Source organism: Pan troglodytes, chromosome 4 (genome assembly GCF_028858775.2).
Source record: "Pan troglodytes isolate AG18354 chromosome 4, NHGRI_mPanTro3-v2.0_pri, whole genome shotgun sequence".
Classification (NCBI taxonomy): Eukaryota; Metazoa; Chordata; class Mammalia; order Primates; family Hominidae; genus Pan; species Pan troglodytes.
The window spans coordinates 71,783,370-71,806,682 of record NC_072402.2 but is presented as its reverse complement, the minus strand read 5'-3'; the positions used below and the strand labels follow the sequence as shown (position 1 = coordinate 71,806,682).

The 23,313-nt window shown below is 40.5% G+C and overlaps 1 protein-coding gene across 4 annotated transcripts in view; it reads right to left on the bottom strand.

Moving 5' to 3' along the window:
- The window catches only part of MROH2B (maestro heat like repeat family member 2B), a 73,382-nt gene that overhangs the window by 5,695 nt on the left and 44,374 nt on the right, over nt 1-23,313 (bottom strand). For 2 of the 4 annotated variants that reach the window (XM_054684396.2, XM_054684398.2), the window contains 11 exons: nt 15,177-15,312; nt 14,985-15,080; nt 14,635-14,724; nt 14,144-14,264; nt 11,672-11,769; nt 8,876-9,028; nt 4,898-5,085; nt 3,604-3,744; nt 1,823-1,937; nt 1,061-1,207; nt 633-815 (listed from right to left, as the gene is read on the bottom strand). In XM_054684396.2, the coding sequence (XP_054540371.2) occupies nt 633-815; nt 1,061-1,207; nt 1,823-1,937; nt 3,604-3,744; nt 4,898-5,085; nt 8,876-9,028; nt 11,672-11,769; nt 14,144-14,264; nt 14,635-14,724; nt 14,985-15,080; nt 15,177-15,312 (1,468 nt within the window). Of the gene's footprint in view, nt 1-632; nt 816-1,060; nt 1,208-1,822; nt 1,938-3,603; nt 3,745-4,897; nt 5,086-5,571; nt 5,699-6,213; nt 6,372-8,875; nt 9,029-11,671; nt 11,770-14,143; nt 14,265-14,634; nt 14,725-14,984; nt 15,081-15,176; nt 15,313-23,313 lie in introns of all 4 variants that reach the window. The other 2 variants (XM_024356624.3, XM_063811258.1) reach the window with 2 other exon arrangements.

Genomic DNA, 23,313 nt, shown 5'->3' with positions numbered 1-23,313 from the left:
AAGTAGCAGTTTTCCATCTCCTCTGACAATACCACATGAGGAAGCAGGTTTAGATTACAAAATAATAGGTTTAGGTTAAAAATAGATTTTTACATTGATGGCAATGAATAACCAAAAAATAAATACTAAAATGTGCTTCCTGGAAGGCATAGAGGAAAATGACCCTTCTCTGCCTAGGACTGCTGACTGATCTTTTTTGAAATTGTGATTATGGAGTACATCAAAAGCTGGCAAACGTTTTCTCTAAAAGGCCAGACAGTAAATAGTTTAAACTCTGGATCCTAAGATCTCTGTAACAGCCAATCAACTCTTTCTGAGGGGTGAGGAAACCGGGAAATTTATCTACAAACTCTTCTTTCTTATTGTTTGAGGGTCCTTCCTAGGGCATTTCTTCCCCCAACAATTCTGGCTCAACCAGCTTAGATCAATCATGACTTCCAGGCCATAGAGCACCCTCAGGCAGAGAGATACAGGAAGCCAACAGCTTGTATGGAGATTGTCTGCAGGTGACCTGTCTGGGGCAGGCCAAGGAATATGGGTGGGACACTGACAATGTCTTCTGTGAGCACTACCTAAACCTTTTTCTGTTCACTCACTTCTGGGGAGGGAAGTTCCTAAACAGGCTCACTTACATCTTCAAAGAAGGTCCTTGTTTGCAGCACTATTTCCTTGAAGTAGAAGCTCACGTCTCGGTCTGTCAGCAGCTCCAGGATTTTTTTTAGAGCCTTCAAGCTTTCACAGACGACTTCAGTGCGAGCTAGGTGATACAGGCCTCTGATGATAGATTCTAGCATTAACTGCTTATGTTTCTTCACCTATTTTGAAATAAGACCTCTTAATCTTGAAAATTGTTCTATGCGTATCTGGAAGAGGGTAGGAGTCCTCAGACAAGAGGACTGAAATTTTGTCAGGGTCACATGTAGTTCAACCGAAGGACTACCACTTCAGCAATGTATCTGGATTTCCAATTAATTTGTATGCAACAACTAGGCGTGGGTTATTAAATCATTATTTCAAAACTCTACTTAAATGAACCATTTCCCCTTAAAACGCCTTTTACCTTGTGAGGAGCCCCGGATGCTGTGTTGCCGAGCCCTCGGATGGCCATCTGCCTCAGAGTGGCGTTGGAGTCCCAGGCACTTTGATCCATCAAGATCAGCAAATTTCGCAGATTCCCATGCTTCCAAAGGATTGGTTCCTTCATGAGCTGAAATAATCAACACACTCCTCCCGTTTAGTTAAGGGCGTGGCCCCTCCTTCAGGAGAGTGCCAAAGACATCACAAGTACAATTAAAGAGAGGACCCCACTGCTTGTGCAGTGGAGGAGGAAGCCCTCTGGTGAACCAGCAAGCCTTGCTGAAGCTGAGCTCTAGATATGAGCAGCGCACAGGTCAAGCTTGCATGGTGATGTAAACCCGGTTACCTGCATAACAGATGTCTAGTCTCAATGGAAAATGGGGCAGGGAAAACAGGAATGACTGATAGTTTTCCTTCTCTGGATTGGCTGGAATAGTCTTCAGGCCGGAATTTGAAGCGTCAGTGCTACAATGCTTTGTTTGATCCCTCACAGATTTATTGTCCCCCTTTCTCTGCCTTCTGCAAACTAGAGGGCAGGAGGTGGGTGAGGTGGTTTATTTTCCTCTTTCACCCCCTGCTTAGGTACCATATATCTGGCAGTAGCTGGTCTCTCCTCTATGAAAGCCCCCCCCCCCCCCCTTTGAAGTCTCTCTTCCCTGGTTCCAGTGCACACTGGGCTCCAGACCATAAGAGAAATACCCTATGGGGACCCAGTGAGTGTGCTCTGAGGGCTGCTCTCCCTTGCCTCAGAGAAGAAAGCTGCGCCGGTTATCCGGTAGTTCTCCGAGGAGGAGGTAAGAGATGAGAGCAGCTGTTCCATGATGTCCAGTATGACTCCGTGTTGCCACACTGCCATGCTCCTAGAAAATGCACATTTTAGCAGAGACATATTTTACTAAACAACGGAGGAAATCTTAGTCTGTTTGTTCATCAGGCAAGTAATTTGTCTAAAAAGGAATGCTTGGCTGGGGGTGGTGGCTCATGCCTGTAATCCTAGAACTTTGGGAGGCCGAGGCAGGTGGATTGCCTGAGCTCAGGAGTTCGAGACCAGCCTGGGCAACATGGTGAAACCCCGTATCTACTAAAAGACAAAAAATTAGCCAGGCATGGTGGTGTGCGCCTGTAGTCCCAGCTATTCAGGAGGCTGAGGCAGGAGAATTGTTTGAACCCAGGAGACAGAGGTTGCAGTCAGCCGAGATCGCGCCACTGCACACTCCAGCCTGGGCGAAGAGTAAGATTCTGTCTCCAAAAAAAAAAAAAAAAAGAAAAAAGAAAAAAGGGATGCTTGATGAAAGCCCACCAAGGCTTAAATTTTAAAATGGCCTATCCAATTGTCCAATTTAAATGCAGTTTGTCTAAACAATCCCATCAAAAAGCAGGCTAAGGACATGAATAGATAATTCTCAAAAGAAGATATACAAATGGCCAACAAACATATGGAAAAATGCTTAACATCACTAATGATCAGGGAAATGGAAATCAAAACCACAGTGCGATACCACCTCACTCCTGCAAGAATGACCATAATAAAATAATAATAATAAAAAAAAAGATGTTGGCATGGATGCCGTGAAAAGAGAATAATTTTTCACTCTTGGTGGGAATGCAAACTAGTACAACCACTATGGAAAACAGTGGAGCTTCTTAAAGAACTAAAAGTAGATCTACCGGTTGATCCAACAGTCCCACTACTAGGTATCTACCCAGAGGAAAAGAAATCATTATACAAAAAAGATACTTGCACACACATGTTTACAGCAGCACAATTTGCAATTGCAAAAATATAAAACCAGCCCAAATGCCCATTAATCAATGAGTGGATAAAGAAAATGTGGTATATATATATACCATGGAATACTACTCAGCCATAAAAAGGAGTGAAATAATGGCATCCGCAGCAACCTGGATGGAATTGGAGACTATTATTCTATGTGAAGTAACTTGGGAATGGAAAACCAAACATTGTATGTTCTGTCTCATATGTGGGAACTAAGCTATTAGGACGCAAAGGCATAAGAATGATACATTGGACTTTGGGGGTTTGGGGGAAAGGGCAGGAATGAGGTGAGGGATAAGACTACATATTGGGTGCAGTGTACACTCCTCAGGTGATGGGTGCACCAAAATCTCAGAAATCATCACTAAAGAACTTATTCATGTAATCAAACACCACCTGTTCCCCAAAAACCTACTGAAATAAAAAAATAAAAATTTTTTTAAAAAGCTGATTAAAAAAAGTTCAACAGAATTCTAGGTATGTGAATATTAAATATTTCTTTCAAAAAATAAGTGTAATTTGTCTAAAGATGTTCACCTGAATCATGTTTCTTGAGGTGAGTGGTGTGTGTGGGGCTGATCTTACCATCTCTTCCCATTCCCTTTTCTTTCTTTCCTGTTTGTCCTCCTTCGACTATTAGTCCTAAGTGAATCAGTTATGCTCAGTGAAGTTGCCTGTATTGCACTTTTTTTTGTTTGTTTGTTTTTGTTTTCTTCTTTGTATCTGGTTCTAGAAAAAGTGCACATTACCTGGCCAGTGAACATACGCCTATGTGGTGGGTACTAGGACTGCTGAGTAGAGTCCATAAGTTGTCCCCCTCATCAGATTCCTTTGCAAGGCCTTCTCTCATGGCTTGGGCTTGCAAACATTTTAAAGTAGCAGTTGAAAGCCTAAAGGAGACAGTCAGCATTACAAAACTAAGTTGACCCTTATAGGGAATTGCAAATTCCCAAGTTTGCCTTTCCACTCCTCACAATGCTTTCCCACCCCTGGACTAGGGGATGTTGTGTAAGGGAAAAACAGGCAGCCCTATGCTCACATTTTAGCCTTGGGATCCATGGGGACATGCAGATGATGTGGGCCAGTAAGTAATGCCACAAAATCTTGTCAACACTCCCCCCATAAGAAAAAATAGGCCATAAGAATAAAAAGTGAAAAATACCATATTTCACTGATTCTAAAACAGCATCTCTGAAATCAGGATGCATCTTGCAGTAGATGTGTGTTACAATTGTTCTTGGCCAGACAGTACTTGTGATGTAGTTGCTATTGTCTGTACATTCACATGTGCTGCCTGGTTCAGATATAGCTCTTTATATTACCATCATTTTAGTAAAGTTACACGTATTATTGGAACTATTACTTTTAATGGTAAAAACAGCAATTACTTTTGCACCAACCTAATACGTGTTGACTCTAAACGGTGTTTAAAGTGTCTTTAAAAATGTTGCACTATAATTTTACATTGGAATGAAAAGTTATGCAAAATGCAGGGAAACAGAATGATGTGATATGAAATGAAAATTCATACTTCATAATCCTGAAAGAGTTCTTTTGATAAGTACAGAATAAAAATTTTAAAGTTTAAGAAAGCATTGATTCACTGCTTACTTTGGAGTTCTTTTCTGTTTTCTCAATGGTATGCAAAAAATTGCTTTTTTTCAATTGCTGAAGTCTCAGAATTTATGAAATATGGTATTTATTTTTATTTTTCTTTTTTCCCTGGTGGCCTTGAAGATCACAAGATTCCAGCCTCTCTAGAAAGATCTCAATGATAGAAACCAAAGATAATATAGTAGTTCCTCTAGGAAAGAAAGCATAGCCCCTTATTCTTTAAGTGACTATTCTGTGTAGCTACACTGGATACTGGCTCAAGAAGAACTATGGTGTCACGGCTTAGGGAGAGTAGAGCCTTGTAGAGCCTTGTTTCTTCATGGACAATGGATGCTATGACAGAAAGCACAGACCCTGACTTCTGCAGCACCGCTCCTGGAGTCTGGGATTAGGACCACTGTGGAAGATGCTTCCTGATTGGCCGTTTACCTGCAGGGGTCTGGGATCTGCTGCTGTTCTCCCTGCTGCATCACATGCCGCCTATGGCTCCAGGGACAAGTGGGCATCTTCTGACCCAGTGTGCAGCTAACCAGCTTCAGGAGGAGAGTGAACAGCTCTGGATACAAGCCGGTGACAGAGGTGCCCATTGAGATCACTTCATACGTAGCACAGGCCACCTGAGGGGAGAAAGGGCCTCTTGGTCAGGCAGTCTCATTTTCTCCAAGGCCATCTTCTCTCTGGGCTGATTTTCAACTTTGTTTTCTCCACCAGTAAAAACACACAGAAAAGGGAGGGTTTATTGTCTGGAAATTTCTCAACTCAGGGCCTGCCATGTTAGTCCTGTGACTGCCAGGGGACACTAGTCATGTAAAATAAAATGTTTTCAGCATTGGGGTTTTTCAACAAAAAGGGTCCTTTGGATATCTTACAGACTTATCTAGAAATATAGATACATAGGTTTTTTGGGGGGTTGATGAGAAATTTGCTTCTAAAAATGATCAGCCACAGACAAAAGTACAGGCATAACTATAAACTGGAGTAAAGTTAGGGTATGAGAGAAGAAGGAGGTGTCATTAATGTGACAGCACCAAGCTCCAGGTGGGGATAGATCATAAAGATGGCACAGTCTCAGGCAAGTGATGGGTTCAGGCTGTCCAACTCACTGAAATTGCCTCAACCCTGGCGATGTCATCTTCTAACTCAGTCTCCAGTTTGTCTATTAAGGCTTGCAAGAGTTTCCCACTGGAGGCTGGCTTTTCAGCCAGCGCCTTCCACAATGTCTTTGTGTCCCTAGGGTGGCAAAGCAGGAAATTGGTAGATAAGGCACAACCCCTTGGGCTGTAAGCTTTTCCATCTGACTCACTCTAAAATCACATTATGACTAATGACAATTTCAAGGGCAGATGGACATGCTGCCATGCCTGGGGATAAGAAAGATGTTTTACATAACAATTCAGCATTCTAGCCTTGGGTTACAGAACTTTGTTAAAGTCCACTAAGATGGGAACCTCTCATGTAGGTGCATTCTAGGCCACCAGAAAGAGGAGAATATTCACTTTTTAATATTCTCTTATTCCTATGGCATATTGTTAAAAATATTATTATGCAATACATATATATCTTATATATATGAAAAGCACTTGGAAAAACATTACTTGTGATTCAAATACCAATTGTTTAATTGTTATTCAGATGAGCTATTTTCAACCTTTGTTTGCTGTCTTCCTCTCAAACCATAAATCCCTCCCCAATGCCTTTCAGAGTGGCCTTCCCTAGGAGAAGGAATCAGTTCAATAAGGATCTACCCGTCAAAAGGCAGAGGCTTCTGTAAAAGGTTGACAACAACTGTATCCATGTGAAAGCTGGCTATCTGGGAGATGGCTTCTAGAATGAACTGAAAACTTTCTTCTTTTTGTCTGAGGACTGGCATGTGATGGTAGATTGTGCCTAAGATCTCCAATAGCTAAAGAGAAAAAAGCCAAGTCAAACATTAAGTTGCCATTTTCCCTCTATGTGAATGACTCAGAATAGGTACCTGTCGTGGATGGGCAGCTGATGAATTCTAAATAATGTTAAAAATAATAATTGATTTCACATGTGGCCTATTTCTCACTCAGGAGGATTGTTCATGAATTGGCTATTTGTTCCTAATTAAATTTAGGAAACATTTTGTGAAAGGGTGTATTATGACAGGTGCTATGTTTGCCATTGTCGGAATTTACCAAAGATGAAAAAGATGTACCCTTTTTGCAAAAGGAGTGATCCAATAAAGAATATCAATCATAGACCTAAAGGCCTGTAGTCAAGGCAGTCAATGGCAAATGGTATACATGAGGTGCATACAACCGACAGGGGAATCCAGGAGGAACTGAGTCACATTGGAGGGCCATTTGGTTTGGGTCTTGAAGCATTTGTAGAAATTTCAAAAGGCAAGGTGGAGACAGATGGTGGGAAAGGGCATCCTTGTCAGAAAGAAGAACACAGATAAAGATGTAAAGTTAAAAGACATGAGAATAGGTGGAGCACAGAGGATTTTTAGGGCAGTGCAACCACTCTGTATGATCTTATACTGGTGGATACATGTCATTATATATTTGTCAAACCCATAGACTGTACAACACCAGGAGTGAACCCTGGAACTGCAGTCCATGGAACTGTGGACTTTGGGTGATAGCGATGTGTCAATGTAGGTTTACTGATCGTAACAAATCTACTCTGGTGGGAGATATTGACAGTCGGGAGGCTGTGTGTATGTGAGGGGAGCGGGTAGATGGGAACCGTGCATAATTTTGCTGTGAACCTAAAACTGCTCTAAAAAATCTATTTTTTAAAAATCACGGGAACATGGGCATAAGAAAATGCTGAGATTTCTAGTGTAGGAGAATGGTCCAGGTTGGAGTGCAGAGAGAATGAAGATAATAAAAGACAGATGACTTGATAGAAAAGATGAACCCAGATCTCAGAGCACTGGATGCCACCTTTAGGAATCTGGATGTTAATCTGTGGGCAGTAGGGAACGATATCATACATTTGGATTTTTGACATGGACAAAGGCATATATCTATGTTAAAGTAACTCTGCTTCTAGTAGACATTTCTATTATTTTGGATAGACATTTAAGTTAGACATTTATTTTAAATATATTTTCTCTGAATTATAATTCCTTAGTTATAAATAGCCCCCATTTATGATTACCACAGATTTCCAGGTCAATGATGCTTGGAGAGGATTTAGGTCCCTATTGTAAGCCTTTACCTATTGTGTGAACAACTCTTTATGCTATACACACAAATATATGGGCATTCCACATTTATCAATTTTGGCTGTCTCATGTCTATCCCAGTGCCTACCACATAGTAGGTGCTCAATAAATGTTTTCAAAAACACTTATTGAAAAGTAATTAGCACAGAGGTAATTTTCAATGTCCTTAACACAAAAGCTGTGCTTTGGAGAGTTTTTAAATTGAGGGTAGTTGACTGGACTATAGGGACAAGAACTTCTTTCTCTTACTCTCTTTGAGTTGCTTTCATTTAGTTAAAGATTTTTTCCTTTTTCTTTTTTTTTTTTTTTGAGACCGAGCCTTGCTCTATTGCCCAGGCTGGAGTGCAGTTGCACAATCTCAGCTCACTGCAACCTGTGCCTCCCTGGTTCAAGTGATTCTCCTGCCTCAGCCTCCCAAGTAGCTGGAATCACAGGCGCTTGCCACCATGCACAGCTAAGTTTTGTATTTTCAGTAGAGATGAGGTTTCTCCATGTTGCTCAGGCTGGTCTCAAACTCCTGTCCTCAAGTGATCCACCTGCCTTGGCCTCCCAAAGTGCTGGGATTACAGGTGTGAACCACCACATCCAGCCCATTTTTTCCTTCTTATTAATGTTTGAATAACTTGTATTCTATTTTTGACTTCAGAAGAGAAAAGAGAGGCATTTCCATTTGGAGCTCTTAACCAAGCTTCCTGAATTTAAATCCTGTTCACTCTGCTTAACTCTCCAGTTGGGAAGAAGAATTGAGGACTTTCCCCAATCCAGTGGCAGCCTTGCTTATCAGACAATGAACACTATGGGGTGTGGGAGAAAAGCCTGAAGGGTAGCAGTGAAATTAGAAACTCCTGCCCTTGACTCCTGCCCTTGGTGGTTGTCTCAAAGTCATCCACATGGTCACTCTTATCCTTACATCTCTAACAACCCTGTTTTCCATCATCCAAATGGCCTCGGTTCAGAGCTGCTTCCTCTAGCCAGAGAGAGACAGTTTGAACAGCTTTTATATTAAAAGACAAGAGAGGCAATTGAGACAGGGCCTCAATGTGAGCCTTGTTGTTAAACACGCAACGTAGGTCTCTAATGAGGCCTCTTGAGGTTGTGCAAGCCTTTGCATGCTGCCCATCAGTGGACAAACAGAGGCAGTGGCTGACTTGGCATTTCAGAAGTGATAGAAATCTGTTCAGTTGTAAAACTGGCTATCAGTTCACCTGATCTTCCAGATCAGCTCCCTGCTGCTTCAGGACAGTGATCATCCATATGCCACAGGCCTTTGTACAAGTGGGGTTGAGGCTCTCCAGACCATCCAGCATTTCCTCTAGGAACATCAGAATTTCTTCATTTGGGATGAATTTACTGACAATCTGAAAATGCACCCAGAAAGATTCGTGTAATCAACCACCCCATTTTATATCTAGATACTTACAACATGCTGTTGTGGTTTGTTTTGGGTATTAGAAACCACTGAACTTTTCAACAGTTTTGATTGAGGCCACAGAAACTAGAGAAAATACTAGAACAGGGCATAGACATGACCTTTTATTACTAAGCAAACTTTCCGTGGAGTTGCCTTTTTTATCATTTCATATTTGTTGAATCCTAAGCCTGCTAAGGCAATTTTCTCTCCAAGCCTAAAGTTATAGCATACAGCATAGGGAAAAATAATGCAGAATGTTTACATAGCAATATGTACATTATAAAGTCCTTTTACAAACATTCATATATCATAGAAACATGACTTGAATCTGCCACATAATACCTAAACCTTGAGAATTCAGGAAAATCTATCAATATGTATTAAGTACCATGCTGAATACTCAGGTGGTGGACAGTGTACATATGGAGTATGGATAATTATGAGCCTTGTTTCTTGCTTTTCCATATTTCAATATTAAGAACAGTCCATAAAAGTCAATAAAATGGAAAAACTTTGCAATTGTTGTCTCTAGGTACAAGAACTATACAGAATGCTTGGTCGATAGCAGTGTGAATTTGAGTGTGTATGTCTGTGTGTGCGCATTAATGAAAAAGGAGTAGGAAAGCAGGTGAAAATTTGGTGTTTGAATGAGTTCCAGGATCATTATCTGGGGATTTAACTAAGCAAGATGGTAATGATTATGAGTTTGTAGACACTAGAGCGTTCCTATTTACAATGGTCTTCCCTTTGCATTAAGTAGCCAGATGATATTGAGAAAATATGAACTCCTTTCCTTCAATATTTGCACATCCAAGCCATTTGCTGAGTTATTAGATCAAAGGACTATACCATGGCTACCATTCTATGTAACTCCAAATGCTTGCCGGTTGTCCAAGCTTCATGGTTAGCTGTTTTGTCTCACAGTGGGATGGATGTTGATTCAGGAGCAAAGGAAGGAAGGGAACTCATGTTTTTGAGCACCTATTATGTGTCGGGCACCTTTTAAGGCATTTGACGTATTTTCCCTTCCTGTCTCTCAAATGGCTTCTCTGTCATTTGCTGATCAATTACTCATGTCTCTGCTACAGCCACCTTCCTTGTTTCTAATTGCCTCATTTGATAGCTGGAGTCTTGCAGTTTCCTACAAACTGACTTCCCTAATTTTGCTCTTAACAGTCTATATTCAAGTCTCCACATAGCTGCCAGAGTGGCCCTTCAGAAATGTAAGTCTGGTTGTGTTTTTCCTCTCAGAACCACTGTTAGCGTAGAAGAGGCATTTGCACACTAGGAATATGAGCCCCATCCTCAAGATATTTCACTTCTCTCTGTGAGTGTATTGTCATAACGTACTGATTTTGCTGGATCCTTTACTGCTACCTGTGGAAAATTGCCATAACACCAATATAAATCTGTAATGTCTACATTATGAATGATGTTGTCTTACATGAGGGTGTCCTTTTGCATTTCAAAATTGGCATAATTATGTGTGGTGGCCTGACTCTTCTGAGAACCCTCCATTGGCTTTTGATTTCAAATAGAGCAAAAAACAAGTTCCAAACACTGCATGTTCTCACTCATAGGTGGGAATTGAACAATGAGAACACATGGACACAGGAAGGGGAACATCACACACCAGGGCCTGTTGTGGGGTAGGGGGGTGCGGAGGGATAGCATTAGGAGATATACCTAATGTTAAATGATGAGTTAATGGGTGCAGCACACCAACATGGCACATGTATACATATGCAACAAACCTGCACGTTGTACACATGTATCCTAGAACTTAAAATATAATAAAACAAACAAACAAACAAAAAAACCAAGTTCCTTAAAAAGGCCCAGAAGGCCCTTGGATCAGCCTCCAGTTATCTCTTGGATCTCATTAACCCCTCTTTCTACACTTCAGGGGCTTTGCACTTGCTGTTTTCCCTCTGCCTGGAATTCTTTTTTCCAGATATTTCCATGATTATCTCTTTCAGGGTGTTCTTCTCCAGAGGATCACCTCTTACCTCTTCTTTATTCCCTTTCTTGACTTTATTTTTCTCAGTTATCATTATCTGATATTATGCTTATTTTTTGGATTTCCTTTACTAAGATGCAAGCTCAGTGAAACAGGAATTGTATTTTCTGCTTTCTTAGTGCCTAGAATAGAGCTTTGCATATGGTAGGTGCTCAGGAGAAGGAAGGTAAATGAATGCATGACTGAATGAGTGATTGAATTGATCGGCCAGTCCTCACAACAACCACAAAATGGTCTTTTGTTTTTGTTTCTTGAGGATGAGGAGACTGAACTTCAATCAGTGCACACAGAGTGCATCTGATTAACTCCAAAGCTCTTGTTCCTTCCACTCCAACCCACAGCATCCCACATTTTGGGAAAGGACACTTGTTCTACAAAGTTTCCCACTATCTGAAATGATCAGTAATGAGTGTTGACTAGGCATGTGTACTCTAAGTTAGAAAATGACAGGACCACGGGTCCCTCATTCAGCTTGAATATCTATCTTCTTTGCAGTGGGGAGTATGTAGCTTACTCATTTGGAAATCAATCCAGAATCTTTACATCCCCTGGCCACTCCATATTTATTACCTTAGCTATTTTAGAAGAAATCTTGATCTGAACCTGCACGTCATCACTTTCCAGTCCTTCCTGCAAACCCTGCAGTCTTTCCACTTCCAAGTGAATGCCTAAAATCAACAAAGTGAGAAATGTTTAAGTGTTCAAAGACCTGATAGGGGTTGAAGAGGCTGGCTATATTTTGATATGACACTAAATTAGCTGCTGTCTGATGAGATGGTGAACATAAGCGCTAACACATACTGAGTGGTTTCTACATGCTGGGCACCATGCAGATACTCTGCATACAACAATCTCATTTATTACTCATAAACATTATCTGAGGTAGACTCTCCTGTTCTCGTCTTGGTTTTGCAGATGAGAAAGCGGGAACAGAGATGTGAAGACATTGCCCAAGGCACACGGTGAATAAAAATAGGAGAGTCTGAATTTCAACCCTGGTCTGTCTGACACAAATGCCCAGGTTCCAACTACTCTGCTATGCTGCTATCTCTCTTGGATTTCTATTCTTCAGTGAGCTCCCTCATTGGGGAAACTGAAAAGTAACTACTGTAATGAGAAGTTTACATCAGCAACTGTGTAAGTGATTGTTGATATCAATTTATAAATGCAGACCTAACCAATAAAGATTTTCTGTTTATTATTTGAATGTATATTAATCATGGAAACTAACACATGAACCATTCTATGGAAGGCAGCCTAGCCCAGTGGGACACACGTGGACTTTGAAGTCAGATGCCCCTGAGCTCAAAGCCCAGATACTCTACTTTCAGTGGTCCAAGTAACTGAAAACTTCTTAATTTCAGACTCCTCCTTTTCAAAACTAAGTGAGAAGTGTCCATGAGTATCGATGGGTATTTAATTTAGTATCACACTTGTTACTTGTGTCTAGTAGGTGTTTTAGTAATACATGTTCTTTCTCTCCACCAAGCTTGTTTCTTCCATCAGCGAAAATGTCGATGTAAATTATAAAGTATGGGCGTTCTATTAACAAAGAGTGTTTGAGGACCTGAATTTTTCATATTTTAGGAAAATGAAGTGGGCTAAAGGAAAAATAGGTAGAACAATAATAGAATCCAAATTCCTTTCTTCCTATGAGTTCCCTACTGGCATATTTCTGTTACTACTGTAATGTGTTTTTTGTTTTTTTTTTTTGAGACAGTCTCCCAGGTGTGATCTCGGCTCACTGCAACCTCTGCCTTCCAGGTTCAAGTGATTCTCATGCCTCAGCCTCCCGAGTAGCTGGGATTACAGGCATCCACCACCACTCCTGGCTAATTTTTTGTATTTTTGGTAGACAATGGGGTTTCACCATGTTGGCCAGGCTGGTCTTGAACTCCTGATCTCAAGTGACCCATATGCTTCGGGCTCCCAAAGTGCTGGGATTACAGGGTGACCCACCACATCCAGCCTGGAATGGTTCTTTAGTTCTCACTTCCTTAATTCTATTTTCTTCCTGACTTGGTAAAAACATATATCTTTAATCAATTATCTTCCTATATCCCAAAGGACTTTTGTACCTACTTTGACTCTGCTGAAGAGTTTTTTCTTTTCTTCTGACTGATTATCTCTTTCCCCCAACCAAATCCTACCTTTTGGCTTTAACACACTTATAAAATGTGAATATTGGAAATGTAATATCTCTGTGTCCCCAGCATTAGAACAGTGCCTGACACATGGAAAGGCACTCAATAAATATTTTGAATACCTAAAGAATGATGTGTGGAACATAGGCAGGCATGAGGTGGCATTAAGTCTAGACTGTTTCTGGCTGCGTCTACTCTGCAGAACTGCACACACACAACGTAGGGCTGTCCTTGGTGAAACACGGACTCAATTAACCTGGACAGGGAGCCCTGATTGTTGGTTTCAGCCTGAGACGGAGGTTTAAAAATTCCTAATATTTTGTGGTATTGACAGTTATTCACATGTACTTGGAGAGCAGGAGGAGCTCCTGCTCTGAAAATTTCCACAAAGTTCTGTCTCTTAGAGAGCTTTGAAAGGCACTTAGTACCACGATAATAGTGCAATTTTCTCTGAAGAAAACCATGTGATAGAGGAAGCATTGCTAATATGCCCAATTGCTTAGTGATTTAAATCGGAGACTCTCAAAACATTTTACCTACTTTAATGGATCTTTATAATGCTTCAGTGTTATTATCTCTATTTTAAAAAATGAGAAAAACAGAGCCACTGAGGAAAGATATACCTGTTTCAGATCTAGGAGACAGATTCTGTGATATAATTAAGGTATTAAAACAGAAATTGCTGAACTGTAGAGGGAAGGAGAAACAGAGAGAAAGAGAGAGAGAGAGACAGAGAGAGATGGGGAGGGGAGAGGAGAGGAGAAAAGGAGGAAAATGAGGAAAGAGGAGAGAGGAGAGGGGAGGAAGGAGAGAGACATAGGTGCATAAGGAGAAAAGCTGAGAATAAAAGAAGATGGGTTTCTTTTCTTCATTTGTGGGTTCCCCATCTTTCCCTCACCTTTTATATAGAACAGACCAATAGTTGAGCTAGCAGCCGCCTGACGGATGGTGGGCAGGGTATCACAGGAGTGAGGAGCCAGGAGTCCAAGCAGTGAACCAATTTTAAAGTTCCCTGGTGCCTGCAGGATAAAGGAGGCATCCTATTGTGATGGGGTAGCTTGGTCATATCCCAGGATGTTCCCAACACTGGATCTCAAGTCTCTTATTTTCTCTCTGCAGGTCCTTAGAATGAAATTTGATCTTGCACTTTCTCCTAAAAGATGCCTATTTTTAAGGGCAGTGGAGAAGCAAGCATGCATGTAAAGAAAACCCAATAGCTCAATTCGTGTGAGCTGCACTCTGAAGTTAGATCTCTCTCCAAAAGTGTTCCGAAAAGCACTTCACTCTGAGATGCAAGATCCATCATGCAGGAGTTTTGGATTCCAGAGATCTCAGAGATCCCTGCTGTTCACAAGCAATAAAGTCTATTCATTCTAGGGGATTACTTACCTCAATATCATTTGTCAGCACTTTCGCGGTGATCTGGAAGGCTCTTTCTCTTTCCCACTCTTTTTGTGAAACAAGCCACATTCGGAGAAGCTGTTGGTCAAAGAATAAATGTTCTTTCCTTAGTATTCTTCATATTCATCTAGTTTCATATTCTCTTTTTCTGTCTCTGCCTCTTTTGTAACAGGGCGCTCACCTCCCCACAAACAATTTTTAAGTAGATGGCTGTATGTGGGGTGTGGGTGGGTCCAGCTGGATGTCTTCATGTAAGGAAAATGCAGTAGAGTTTGGAGTGGACATTGAAGAACAGATTAGGGAGAATGAGAATCAGTTTGAGTGGAGGCTCCACTCACATTAAACATTTCTTGACAGTCCTCTGCATTCACATTATCCCACATCATGGTCTTCAGAAGTTTTCCTAGGGTGTCCATGGATCGTTCATAGAGAAACTGAAATCAAATATGTGTGTGTGAGTCTCAGGCTGGGGTGAGAGAGTAAGGCCCCACTGCAGACTGTCATCCTACTTAGGCCTCACTAGTGCATACTTGAATGTGCTCTTTGTCCTTGTCTGTCTGGCCTTCACTTTTCAGATTTTCCAGAGGTGGAAGGGGCAGCAGCCTCCGAATATTCTCCTCAAGAATGTTAAGGTGGTCTTGTAGTGAGAGCTGAGGTTTCAGTTTACTGAAATGAGAACCAGGTGGAGGAATGGATATTACAGTGACCATCAGAACATACCCAGTGGAGTTCCCAAGAACTGCCAATCACATCTGACCAGGCAACTAACGTGTCACATTTTCTGACATGTTGGGATGTTGAGAAAGGTGGTGACAGGAGTAGGGAGAGATGGGAACACAGAATCAGACTGCATTGGTGAGCATACTCAATACGCCTCCATTCTTTAGATTAGATTGATGAACAAATCATCACTCACTTTGTGTTCCTTAACACTATTATATGATCTGTGACAGCATTACCTACTTGTTTTCTCCATCTTGTGTGTGTGTGTGTGAGAGAGAGAGAGTGAGAAAGAGAGAGAGAGAGAATGATAGAGAGAGATATGTATCTCTTCAACTAGATTGTAAGTCTGCAGCAGTGACTTTTATCAATTTCATGTCTCTTTTCATGTTCTAAATAGTGACACATATACTATAGGTTCTTATGAATGCACAAGTGAATAAATGACAATGGAGTGTTTCTTCCTTTCTGCCTTTCTTTCAAATGTTTACTATAGACTTCATGAGGATATGAAAAAGTCTAGATATGACTTCGAAAAATGCACATGTTCAATACCCATGAAAAACTCCATTTACTTTTAAATAAATGTAAGTTAAGACAATAAGATACCATTAGTCAGCTACCAAATTAGCAAAGCAATTAAAAATGATGACACCATCAGAGAAATAAGGTTCTCTTAGAGAGGAATAAAATTCAGTACCAGCTGGGAAAGCTCTATGTAGTCTTCTTTATTGTCTGGCTCACTGCTTTAAAAGAAATTAATGTATCGAAGTATAATTTATGTATAGTAAGCTGCATCCATTAAAAAAATTTTGAGAGATGTTCACACTCATGAAAACACTGACGGTTATATAACCAATATAGAATCTTTCTATGATACTCTATTTTTTTTCTATGCTCCTTTGCAGGTTATCTTTTCCTCCCCCTTGACAACCACTGATTTGCTTGCCATCATTAGAGATTAGTTTTCAAGTTCTACAGCTGTGCTGTCTCTAGCCACATAAGCTCGTGAACATGAGTTGTGGCTGATCCGGATTAAGAGGCAATGTAAGTGTAACACATGGGATTTTGAAGATTTAGTATGAAGAATAATATAAATTATCCAATTTTAAAATAAAGAATATATGTCGAAATAGTATACTAAATATATTGGATTAAATAAAATATAATATTAAAATTAATTTAATTGTTTCTTTTCACTCTTTTAAAAGTGGTTACCATACAGTTTTAAATGACATATGTGACTTGCATTGTATTTCTACTTGACAACACTCTTTTAGAGCCTGGTTAATTCTTAACTCATCTTCAAGATTGATTTATTTGAGCTTTCTACAAACCTCCCTCATTTTTGTTAACATGGTAACCTGTGCTTTCTCTTATCTTGCCTCTTACCACATTTGGAGAAATTACGTGGGTGCTTCTTACATCTGTTTCTCCCAGTAGGCTGAAACTCTGTCAGGGGAGGGTCATATCTTGTTCATCATTGCTCTTTTACAACCTAGTTCACTGACTGATATGACATAGATGCCACTTAATAATATTTATTGAATAAAACTATCAACTATCATACTTAAAAGTTCAGAAATTTTTTTTGCCCAAAGGTGTTTATCAAAGTATTATTTATAGTTTTTAAAACAGGCAACAATTATATTATAGAAATAGGAGGTTGGTTAAGTAAGATGAGACATATTTATATAAGATATTAGGCAGCCATTAAAGATATATTTGTTACCTCAATATAATAAATGACATATGTGAAAGCTTATAGCTAACATTATATTCAATGGTGAAAGACTGAAAACATCCCCTGTAAGATCAAGAGTAAGACAAGGATACCATTTTTACAACTTCTATTTAGCATAGTGCTGGAAGTTCTAGCCAGAGCAATTAGGCAAGGAAAAATTAAAAAGGTATCTAAATTGGAAAAGGAGAAGTAAAACTATCTCTGTTTAGAAATGACACAGTCTTATATGTAGGAGCCCTAATGACTCTACCAAAAAACTGTTAGAACTAATAAATGAATTCAGCAAAGTTGTGAGATACAAAATCAACCTACCAAAATCTGTTGCATTTCTATATACAACTGATTTGTTAAGAAATGAACAAACTGAAAAGAAAATGAACAATTTCATTTACAGCAGCATCAAAAAGAATAAAGTACTTAGGAATAAACTTAACCAAGGGAAACACAGAAACACACTAAACATTGTTGAAAGAAATGAAAGAAGGCACAAATAATGGAATGACATCCTTTGTTCATGAATTAAACAATATTGTAAAGATGACTAGATCTTAATATCGTTAAGAATAGATGTACAGATTTAATGTAATTCCTATCAAAATACCAAGGGTGCTTTTTGTAGAAATAGAAAAATTCATCCTAAAATTCATGTGAAATCTCTAGAGACCCCAAATAGCCAAAACAATTTTGAAGAAGAACAAAGTTGGAGGTCTTATACTTACTGATTTCAAAACTTTTTACAAAAGCACAGTAATCAAAATAGTATGTAACTGGCATAAAGACAGACATATAGGCCAGGTGTGGTGGTGCGAACCTGTAATCCCAGCATTTTGGGAGGCTGAGGTGGGCTGAGAGCTTGAGCCCAGGAGTTCGAGACCAGCCTAGACAACATGGCAAAACCATATCTCTATAAAAATAGAAGAATGAGCTGGGCATGGTGGTGCTCACCTGTGGTCCCAGATACTTGGGAAGCTGAGGAGGGAGAATCACTTGAGCCCAGGAGGTCAAGGTGCAGTAAGCCGAGATTGTGCCACTGCACTCCAGCCTGGATGACAGAGTGAGACCCTGTCTCAAAAAACAAAAGCAAAAAAGAGACATATAAGCCCATGGAATAGAATAAAGAGCTTATAAGTAAACCATTAAATGAACTACGACAAGGGTGCCAAGACCATTCCATGGGGAAAGGACAATTTTTTAAAAAACAAATTTTATTGAGTATATTTAAGGTATACAGCGTGATGTTATAAGATATACATAGTAGAAGCGGTTCCAAGATGGCTGAATAGGAACAGCTCCAGTCTACAGCTCCCAGCGTGAGTGATGCAGAAGACAGGTGATTTCTGCATTTCCCACTGAGGTACGAGGTACATCTCAATGGGGCTTGTTGCATGGTGGGGGCAGGACAGTGGGTACAGCCCACTGAGTGAGAGCCAAAGCAGGGCGAGGCATCACCTCACCTGGGAAGCACAGGGGGTCAGAGAATTCCCTTTCCTAGCCAAGGGAAGAGGTGACAGATGGCACCTGGAAAATTGGGTCACTCCTACCCTAATACTGTGCTTTTCGCATGGTCTTAGCAAATGGCACACCAGGAGATTATATCCTGCGCCTGGCTTGGAGGGTCCCACACCCACGGAGCCTTGCTCACTGCTAGCACAGCAGTCTGAGATTGAACTGCAAGGTGGCAGTGAGGCTGGGGGAGGGGCGCCCACCATTGCTGAGGCTTGAGTAGGTAAACAAAACGACCGAGAAGCTCGAACTTGGTGGAGCCCACCGCAGCTCAAGGAGGCCTGCCTGCCTCTGCAGACTCCACCTCTGGTGGCAGGGCATAGCCGAACAAAAGGCAGCAGAAACCTCTGCAGACTTAAATGTCCCTGTCTGACAGCCTTGAAGAGAGTAGTGGTTCTCCCGGCACGAAGATCTGAGGACGGACAGACTGCCTCCTCAAGTGGGTCCCTGATGCCCTAGTAGCCTAACTGGGAAGCACCCCCCAGTGGTGGCAGACTGACACCTCACACGATCAGGTACCCCTCTGAGACGAAGCTTCCAGTGGAACCATGAGGCAGCAACATTGGCTGTTCAGCAATATTCACTGTTCTGCAGCCTCCGCTGCTGATAACCAGGCAAACAGGGTCTGGAGTGGAACTCCAGCAAACTCTAACAGACCTGCAGCTGAGGGTTCTGACTGTTAGAAGGAAAACTAACAAACAGAAAGGACATCCACACCAAAACCCCATCTGTACATCACCATCATCAAAGACCAAAGGCAGATAAAACCACAAAGATTGGGAGAAAATGGAGCAGAAAAGCTGAAAATTCTAAAAATCAGAGTGCTCTCCCCCTCCAAAGGAATGCAGCTCCTCACAAGCAATGGAACAAAGCTGGACGGAGAATGACTTTGATGAGTTGAGAGAAGAAGGCTTCAGACGATCAAACTTCTCCGAGCTAAAGGAGGAAGTTCGAACCCATCGCAAAGAAGCTAAAAATCTTGAAAAAAGATTAGATGAATGGGTAACTAGAATAACCAGTGTAGAGGAGTCCTTAAATGACCCGATGGAGCTGAAAACCATGGCACAAGAACTACATGATGAATGCACAAGCTTCAGTAGCTGATTCGATCAACTGGAAGAAAGGGTATCAGTGATTGAAGATCAAATTAATGAAATGAAGTGAGAAGAAAAGTTTAGAGAAAAAAGAGTAGAAAGAAATGAACAAAGACTCCAAGAAATATGGGACTATGTGAAAAGACCAAATCTACATCTGATTGGTGTACCTGAAAGTGATGGGACCAAGTTGGAAAACACTCTTCAGGATATTATCCAGGAGAACTTCCCCAATCTAGCAAGGCAGGCCAACATTCAAATTCAGGAAATACAGAAAATGCCACAAAGATACTCTTTGAGAAGAGCAACTCCAAGACACATAATTGTCAGATACATCAAAGTTGAAATGAAGGAAAAAATGTTAAGGCCAGCCAGAGAGAAAGGTCGGGTTACTCACAAAGGGAAGCCCATCAGACTAACAGCGGATCTCTCCGCAGAAACTCTACAAGCCAGAAGAGAGTAGGGGCCGATATTCAACATTTTTAAAGAAAATAATTTTCAACCCAGAATTTCATATCTAGCCAAACTAAGCTTCATAAATAAAGGAGAAATAAAATCCTTTCCAGACAAGCAAATGCTGAGAGATTTTCGTCACCACCAGGCCTGCCCTAAAAGAGCTCCTGAAGGAAGCACTAAACATGGTAAGGAACAACCAGTACCAGCCACTGCAAAAACATGCCAAATTGTAAAGACCATCAAGGCTATGAAGAAACTGCATCAACTAAAGAGCAAAATAACCAGCTAACATCATAATGACAGGATCAAATTCACACATAACAATATTAACCTTAAATGTAAATGGGATAAATACTCCAATTAAAAGACACACACTGGCAAATTGGATAAAGAGTCAAGACCCACCAGTGTGCTGTATTCAGGAAACCCATCTCACGTGCAGAGACACACATAGGCTCAAAATAAAGGGATGAAGGAAGATATACCAAGCAAATGGAAAACAAAAAAAGGCAGGGGTTGCAATCCTAGTCTCCGATAAAACAGACTTTAAACCAACAAAGATCAAAAGAGACAAAGAAGGCCATTACATAATGGTAAAGGCATAAATTCAACAAGAAGAGCTAACTATCCTAGATATATATGCACCCAATACAGGAGCACCCAGATTCATAAAGCAAGTCCTGAGTGACCTACAAAGAGACTTAGACTCCCACACAATAATAATGGGAGACTTTAACACCCCACTGTCAACATTAGACAGATCAATAAGACAGAAAGTTCACAAGGATATCCAGGAATTGAACTCAGCTCTGCACCAAGCAGACCTAGTAGACATCTACAGAACTCTCCACCCCAAATCAACAGAATATACATTCTTCTAAGCACCACGTTACACTTATTCCAAAATTGACCACATAGCTGGAAGTAAAGCTCTCCTCAGCAAATGTAAAAGAACAGAAATTATAACAAACTGTCTCTCAGATCACAGTGCAATCAAACTAGAATTCAGGATTAAGAAACTCACTCAAAACTGCTCAACTACATGGAAACTGAAAAACCTGCTCCTGAATGACTGCTGGGTACATAACGAAATGAAGGCAGAAATAAAGATGTTCTTTGAAAGCAATGAGAACAAAGACACAACATACCAGAATCTCTGGGACACATTTCAAGCAATGTGTAGAGGGAAATTTATAGCACTAAATGCCCACAAGAGAAAGCAGGAAAATCTAAAATTGACACCCAAACATCACAATTAAAAGAACTAGAGAAGCAAGAGCAAACACATTCAAAAGCTCGCAGAAGGCAAGAAATAACTAAGATCAGAGCAGAACCAAAGGAGATAGAGACACAAAAAGCCCTTCAAAAAATCAATGAATCTAGGAGCTGGTTTTTTGAAAAGATCAACAAAATTGACAGACCACTAGCAAGACTAATAAAGAAGAAAAGAGAGAGGAATCAAACAGACACAATAAAAAATGATAAAGGGGATATCACCACTGATCCCACAGAAATACAAACTACCATCAGAGAATACTATAAACACCTCTACACAAATAAACTAGAAAATCTAGAAGAAATGGATAAATTCCTGAACACACACAACCTCCCAAGACAAAACCAGGAAGAAGTTGAATCCCTGAATAGACCAATAAGAGGCTCTGAAATTGAAGCAATAATTAATAGCTTACCAACCAAAAAAAGTCCAGGACCAGATGGATTCACAGCTGAATTCTACCAGAGGTACAAGGAGGAGCCGGTACCATTCCTTCTGAAACTATTCCAATCAATAGAAAAAGAGGGAAGCCTCTCTAACTCATTTTATGAGGCCAGCATCATCCTGATACCAAAGCCTGGCAGAGACACAACAAAAAAAGAGAATTTTAGACCAATATCCCTGATGAACATCAATGCAAAAATCCTCAATAAAATACTGGCAAACTGAATCCAGCAGCACATCAAAAAGCTTATCCACCATGATCAAGTGGGCTTCATCCCAGGGATGCAAGGCTGGTTCAACATACACATATCAATAAACATAATCCATCACATAAACAGAACCAAAGACAAAAACCACATGATTATCTCAATAGATGCAGAAAAGGCCTTTGACAAAATTCAACAGCCCCTCATGCTAAAAACTCTCAATAAACTAGGTATTGATGGGATGTATCTCAAAATAATAAGAGCTATTTATGACAAATGCACAGTCAATATCATACTGAATGAGCAAAAACTGGAAGCATTCCCTTTGAAAAGTGGCACAAGACAGGGATGCCCTCTCTCACCACTCCTATTCAACATAGTGTTGGAAGTTCTGGTCAGGGCAATCAGGCAGGAGAAAGAAATAAAGGGTATTCAATTAGGAAAAGAGGAAGTCAAGTTGTCCCTGTTTGCAGATGACATGATTGTATATCTAGAAAACCCCATTGTCTCAGCCCAAAATCTACTTAAGCTGATAAGCAACTTCAGCAAAGTCTCAGGATACAAAATCAATGTGCAAAAATCACAAGCATTCTTATACACCAATAACAGACAAACACAGAGCCAAATCATGAGTGAACTCCCATTCACAATTGCTTCAAAGAGAATAAAATACCTAGGAATCCAACTTACTAGGGATGTGAAGGACCTCTTCAAGGAGAACTACAAACCACTGCTCAATGAAATAAAAGAGGACACAAACAAATGGAAGAACATTCCATGCTCATGGATAGGAAGAATCAATATCGTGAAAATGGCCATACTGCCCAAGGTAATTTATAGATTCAATGCCATCCCTGTCAAGCTACCCATGACTTTCTTCATAGAATTGGGAAAAAGCTACTTTAAAGTTCATATGGAACCAAAAAAGAGCCCGCATTGCCAAGACAATCCTAAGCCAAAAGAACAAAGCTGGAGGCATCATGCTACCTGACTTTAAACTATACTACAAGGCTACAGTGACCAAAACAGCATGGTACTCATGCCAAAACAGAGATATAGACCAATGGAATGGAACAGAGCCCTCAGAAATAATACCACACATTTAGAACCATCTGATCTTTGACAAACCTGGCGAAAACAAGAAATGGGGAAAGGATTCCTTATTTAATAAATGATGTTGGGAAAACTGGCTAGCCATATGTAGAAAGCTGAAACTGGATCCCT